Source organism: Paramisgurnus dabryanus, chromosome 4 (assembly GCF_030506205.2).
Source record: "Paramisgurnus dabryanus chromosome 4, PD_genome_1.1, whole genome shotgun sequence".
NCBI classification, from domain to species: domain Eukaryota; kingdom Metazoa; phylum Chordata; class Actinopteri; order Cypriniformes; family Cobitidae; genus Paramisgurnus; species Paramisgurnus dabryanus.
Genome location: NC_133340.1, coordinates 16,258,808 through 16,265,636, shown reverse-complemented (window position 1 = coordinate 16,265,636; position 6,829 = coordinate 16,258,808). Strand labels below are relative to the sequence as shown.

The window sequence follows — 6,829 nt, the reverse complement described above, 5'->3', positions numbered from 1 at the left end:
TAGACACCCAAATGCTATTAAAGGGCACCTATTATGTAAAATCGATAGAAGATGTATGGACATAATGTGTGTTGGCAGTGTATGAACAAAACCACCCTACAATGAAAAAAATCCACCCTCCCCTTGTTTTAAAATCCCCATTAAACCAAAGCAGTCTCATTAGACATGCTGTTTTGATTCTCTTATTTATATGAGGTCACATTGATAAAGCCCCGCCCACTTACAGTCCTGCATTACAATAGTTTCCCCCATTAGCGAGTTGTACTCTGTCCACTAGATACTATTGTCTCAGACTGTATTAATCAGATCTATTTGAACTGAAAGCGCTCACTGTCTGTCTGTAGCTCATTTGCATTCAAAGGTTCAGATATTAAAACAGTGCATTCCCACCCAAATAGGGGCATTTTGGACATGCTTTAATAAATGATCTGTGGGATATTTTGAGCTCAAACTTCACAGACACATTCTAGGCACAGCTTAGACTTATATTACATCTTGTAAAAAAGCTATAATATGTGCCCTTTAAGCGACATCATTTTTGTAAACGGCAATGGTGACAATACTGCATGATTAATTGTAACAGTTACACACATTATTGTATATAAAGTTAATAAGTAATTTTTGGCTGTACTGTACATATTGATGCAGGTCGGCTCAGGGCAATAAAACTAACCTATCTATCTATCTATCTATCTATCTATCTATCTATCTATCTATCTATCTATCTATCTATCTATCTATCTATCTATCTATCTATCTATCTATGGAATTTAACTTGTGACGGTTTGGTTTCAGTATATCAGGGTTGTACGCTAAATATGTAATCAGTAGTTCAATCCTGTTTTGCAAATTTTGTGTGTTATATACTGTTAAAAACAATAAAACATAATGCTATAACACCAACCTTGAGAACAGAATTGTGTGATCACTATCACAACCTGCACATCTGGATTGGGGCCTTGGATTGGTTGGTGAGATATGTTTAAATATGAGATGCAAACTCTTTCTTAGTTTTACTGTGTTATTTCATGTATAGTTATTAAATCTAGTCTATAGTCTTTAACACTACAAGCATGTCCCCAACATTTGATTTAATTCATTTATTCATTCATTTTAAATACACTAAACCAGGCACAAACAGACTTTGATTGTCATTTATTAAAGTATAAAGATTTGCAAAGTATTTAAAAGTAGACACTTTTAAAAAAGGCACAGCTGCTGTGTGGCTTGTTAATGTGGTGTTTGTGTTCTTGTGATTCACACACACAACACTAAAGACATCACTGATGTCTTTATAAATTAACAGTATAGTTTTATAACAAAGTTGTTATGTCTTTACACTCTTAGAACAGATGTGTTAAAAACAACACATTAGTGTTGATTCTGGGACAACACACTAATCGTGTCCCAGAATCCACCCATCTCTGTGTTATTATTGAAACAACACATTTTGTGTTACTTTTAACATAACTTGTGTTTTATTTGAACTCAAATGTGTTATAAGCCTAACACAAAAAGATGTGTAAACTAACACATCCTCGCTAAAAGTGTTGTTTGTTGAAATGGCCAACAATGTTCAAATTCTTTTAAAACAATGTTGAAGAACCAGTTATCTTAGTTGTAATCTGACTTTCTAACATAAAAAATATTAAAGCTCACGTAACACGCTGTTTCTGCATTTTTTTATGTTAATCTGGAGCACCTAAAGTATTACATCCTTTATATCTCCGAAGAGTCTTTAGTTTAATCAGATTTATAAAAGAAAGATTAGCTTTACCGAATCTTTCTGATAACGTACGAAAAAATGAAGAAGGAGGAGTTACTACCGCGAGAGGAGCGAGTACGAGTCATGCAACACTATACAACACTGTTTTAACTTATGATTCACTACATGTTTGTGTCATTTGTATAATATGCACCCGCCTATTTCCAACATAAGACAGAAGTCTTACTAACCGCATGCAACTCATGACCCGGTTGTGAAAATCCAGCGCATCAAACACACACGCAAAACTCCGCTGCTACCCCGAATAATAAACTATATCCGTTTCAATAAGGCTGTCTTTAATTCTCCTTACATCCAAAAACACACTTCTTCATTCATGCCATTGTTGAGTTTTGAAATTAAATAAAGCTGTGTTGCGTGATACGATGTTTGCAAGTTCTAGCGTCTCCCGCTGATTGACGAGTGGGCGGGGTTTTCCGGGGGAAGTGCCCATATAAAGAAGTGATACTGTACGTATAGAAACCCCTGAAACGTCAGCTGGACCTGTAATCGTAAAAAAAATTCCGAAACTTGTACGAACCCTGGCGAAGTGCATTCGGCAGAGAAATACTCTATAACACGCCCAACTGCTTTTTTGACACTTTCCCTACATTTAGCATGAGGGAACAACTCTATAACTGTGTTAATAAGTCAGAATGCTTGAAATACCATTGAACCACCCCTTTAAAATATCCACATTTTAGGACCTGGCATAAAAACCAACATAAAGGAGATTTACCTTTAAATGCATCATAAGGGGTCAGCCCTTTGAGTAATATCGTGCACTTAATAGAAAATTTATAGAAAAAACTCTTAGTAATGTCTAGATAAGACAACAAAAGAGCTTTGAAATGCATGTAGAGCTTTATGTTTCAGTTTACACATAGACTTTCTTATTGAGTAGGAGTATAAATGACTGTGACATTAATGCACACTAACAGATGAAGCATCTATAATACAAACATGGACTAAAAACTTTGGTTGGCTCTTTGACAATATACAAGAATTATTAATGTGTCAAGGGGACTCATTTATAAAATGCTTCATCCTACATTTGATCTTACGATCATTTATAAAAATGCGTATGTGTGATTCAATTTATAACCCAATTTCGAGCAGCAAGAATGGATTATATTTACATAAACCAAATATCATTGTGCTCCTGTTCAAGTGTTAAAGCGTGCAGCTTGCAACACCAAGGTCATAGATTCAAACACATACATACTGATAAAATGCACACTGTTAGTCACTTTGGATTAAAATGTCTGCCAAATGAAATGTGATAAAGATTTTGAAAGTGGTAAATGTGAGGTGGATATGTAAGAAAAGTGAAAGAAGAAGAAGGAGTTGTATAGAGGATGAAAGGTGTGATATCATGCATAAGGTGACATTTATCGTGTTAAAATACTGATAAGACCTTTAGTATCTAAGGCCTCTTACATGAAAAAAAGTTACTGTGAATAAATGTGACTTCCTTTGAAGTTAAAAGGGATAGTTCGGACAAAAATGATATTAAACCCATGATTTACTCACCCCCAAGCTGTCCGAGTTGCATATGTCCATCGTTTTTCAGACAAACACATTTTCGGAAATTTTAAAAAAAGTTTTAGATCATTCAGTTGATTAAATGTGAAGTTACGGGGTCCACGACCTTCAAGTCCAAAAAAAGTGCGTCCATCCTTCACAAATTAAATCCAAACCGCTCCAGGATGATAAACAAAGGTCTTCTGAGGGTAATCCGCGCGGTGTTGTTGTAGAAACATCCATATTTAAAACTTTATTAACGAAAATAAATACCTTCCGGTAGTGCCGCCATCTTAGACTCCTCTGTATTCAGGAGAGAGTATTAGCGTAGTGTACGCACTTTTCTTAGTGACGTATGACAAATTCGGAGGGCGGGGGCACAGAGCAGCAGCAGAGAAACCTCCGTAGGCTGCGTAAGCTCTCATCCTGAATGCGGACGCGACTAAGATGGCGGCGCTACCGGAAGGTATTTATTTACGTTAATAAAGTTTTAAATATGGATATTTCTACAACAACACCGCGCGGATTACCCTCAGAAGACCTTTGTTTATCATCCTGGAGCCATTTGGATTTATTTTGTGAAGGATGAACGCACTTTTTTTGGACTTGAAGGTCGTGGACCCCGTAACATTACATTTAACTGAAAGATCTAAAACATTTTCTAAAATATCTGAAAATGTGTTTGTCTGAAAAACGACGGACATATCCAACTCGGACAGCTTGGGGGTGAGTAAATCATGGGTTTAATATCATTTTTGGCCGAACTATCCCTTTAAGAAGCATTTATGTATTTTGGTGTTAAAAATAGGCTGTGCATCAATGAGCCAGCATACTATGTTCCAAGCAGGGTGGTGGGCTGCTCTGGGTGAGAAAGTCCAGGGCCACTTATTACAGTCCACAACTGCTTCTAACACAGGCCTACTACACTACCATACTAACACTAGTGTGTTACAAACAAAACAGTAACAGTATTCAATTTTCAATACTCAGTGATGCGACATCAGGGAAAAAAAGAAAATCACACACAGTCATTTTGATTGCAATAGTAAAAGTCTTTATTATGATTTTTAAGTTTGATTTGAAGAATTTTTTTTTTTTTTTTTTGATGCAGAGGAGAAAACATTTACGCTGAATGTTTTATGGGTGATAAATCATCTCAGTCTACTCATCAATGATGCCCCAGTGTTTGAAGGCACATATGTAGCCTTTTTTATTGTTACAACCGTGATCATTCCATTTGCCAATAACTGAAAATGTGAGAGAGAGAGAAAAGAGAGATTACTTCTATCATCCATCACTATATAATATACATGTGGTTATATATATTATGAGACTAATCTAATCTGGCTCCATATAAGTCTACCATTTTTCCACTGAATTTCTTCGCCCTTCCCGTCTTACCTTTCCAGTTCATCTCCACACATTCTTCTACGCTGGAGTAGAGGTTTATGGGCTCACCGGGTGTCCAAACACTATAGTCCCAGAAGGAACCATCCGTCCAAAGAAATTTACCAGACTGAAAGAGTGAAAGAAACAGATTATATAAAATAATTTGACACCAAAAATATTTTCTTTCTTCTCACTTCTGAACCTTCACGCATTTCTGAAATTTTTACCTGAAATAATTCATATCCCCCGAGCCACATGCGCAAGTTGCTTGGGTTCTTCATCTTCACAATGGAGAGCAATTCATTATTAGCCCTGAAATTGTGCACTGACACCAGGTGTCCACCAGGAACTGTTCTTCTACAGCTTTTCTGTGAATGAAAACAGAAAATAAATGATGCATTATACAGTATTAACAAACTAAAGTTATTAATAAATGACTGATAATCATTTACAGAATAAAAGTGTTACCTCTGCATCAGTGAAGTTTAGAGGTCTCCTGAAGTATTTGACACAGTACTTGTCCACTTTGAACCAATCATTAAAGCCATCCACGTTACATCGTTTGGGTGGACAACAAGATGCCGTGAGATTCACATGGGCTGCAGTATCGCCTAAATAACAGAATTACACCTATGACTGTTTGCGTCTGTTTCTAGTGTTCATATATCATCACCATTTTTTCTAATAAATATGAACATATTCAAATACAAATAAAAAAGTTACCTCTTTTTATAGTTAAGACGTAACCACTGTCCCAAAGAAGTGCCAACAGCAAAAAGCAAACAGATTTGGTTCCTCTTTTATACTGTGAAAGAGAAAATTTTATCATGTTTGTTTTTTGACCAATTAGATTTTTTAAATGCTGTTCAGATAATGTACTACTTAGTTTTTTTTATTATTTCTGCACCACAGAGTTTGCAGTGATATCACTGTTACAGATTTGCTCAATTTTTGCTCAAAAAAATTGAAGTAATATCTCTGAGTATGAGATATGGCCAATTCCAAACTGCATCACATTTAAACAGAAAATATTTTTTATTGTTACTCCCTTATCCGAGGGACATTTTCCCTTTAACAGCTAGTATGGTTTTATAAGGCTTAGCAGAAGTTGTATTTATGCTAAACAGGTTCAGTGCAGGTCATTGTGTTACATTAAAATAAGTCTAATTATTTTCTAGATTCAAAGAATGCATTTGTCAGACTTACCATTGCAGCTCTTTCAGGTTTGTCCTCCTTTTCTCTTCCTTACTGTACCATTTGCATTCGCCTCACCTAATACCACCTATTTTATACAGTTTTATTTATTAACAACTCCTCCTTTTTCTCTGAATCAATCACACTGTCTTTAGGGCATAGAAGTGTTTTTCTCAACATTGTCCATCACACATTTTTTTTTCACAGTAGCTTACACAAATAATAATGACCAATATAACACATTGATGTTGTCCATTATTTTGTCCTCTGTAAATAAAGCAATGAATCAGCTGGTGAGGTGTCCTATTTAACCATTGCATTAAACTGTGTGATTGCAAACAAATAATGCACTCAGAACTGTTACATTATGAGCCAAATTTACTTTTGTCAGTTTAATCAGTTTAATTTATGAAGTTTAGTTCTTATCCAGTAACATATTTTACTATGTCATACAACCAGTGTAAGGGAAACAACCATATGCCCAATGACAGGGATCTGCCCATTCGGTCTATTCCGGCACTTACTGTTAACATTTTAAAGTTGTGTAATTTTAGTAATTTTATCTGGCCCCAAAAGACAAAACATTTCAAAGGTAGTTCAATAATTAGATTTAGATAAATGTTTGATCATTCTATTTTAACTAATTATTCAATTGACTTATACCCGGGGCTGTTACATGCTTTATTGTGATTGGTTGAGAAATGCTCCATGGCTATGCATTGATAAATGCACACCTGACCTGTTAAATGTCTTAAAATAACCACCAGAGCAATATCTTAGCAATGTCTGTGGTAACGTGGCATAAGCAGAATAATTGACTCAGGTCCTTTACATTTGAAAATAATCCAGGTTTAGAAACATCTCAGCAATGAGAAATGGGAGGCATCTGTGCTAAATTTCAAGTGTTGTTGCCAAGGGCCTTCACTTTATCTTTTTAATAAATTCACAGATATTCCT

The 6,829-nt window shown here is 35.5% G+C and overlaps 1 protein-coding gene across 1 annotated transcript; it reads right to left on the bottom strand.

Annotated features, from left to right (window-relative positions):
* Window positions 1–4,343: 4,343 nt before the first annotated feature.
* Window positions 4,344–5,971, bottom strand: LOC135785941 (lectin-like). The gene is made up of 6 exons (XM_065295581.2): window positions 5,885–5,971; window positions 5,402–5,483; window positions 5,147–5,289; window positions 4,906–5,046; window positions 4,691–4,805; window positions 4,344–4,536 (listed from the first exon to the last, which is right to left on the bottom strand). Exons 1-6 carry the CDS (start codon window positions 5,885–5,887, stop codon window positions 4,451–4,453), a joined length of 570 nt encoding a protein of 189 aa, XP_065151653.2. The 5' UTR covers window positions 5,888–5,971; the 3' UTR covers window positions 4,344–4,450.
* Window positions 5,972–6,829: the final 858 nt, after the last annotated feature.

What these genes read in the sequence shown, in the direction of transcription:
- LOC135785941 (XM_065295581.2), bottom strand. An exon ending in CGTCTTAACTATAAAAAGAG is followed by an intron (nt 5,290 to 5,401) that starts GTAACTTTTTTA and finishes TCTGTTATTTAG; the next exon opens with GCGATACTGCAGCCCATGTG. An exon ending in TAAACTTCACTGATGCAGAG is followed by an intron (nt 5,047 to 5,146) that starts GTAACACTTTTA and finishes TTTCATTCACAG; the next exon opens with AAAAGCTGTAGAAGAACAGT.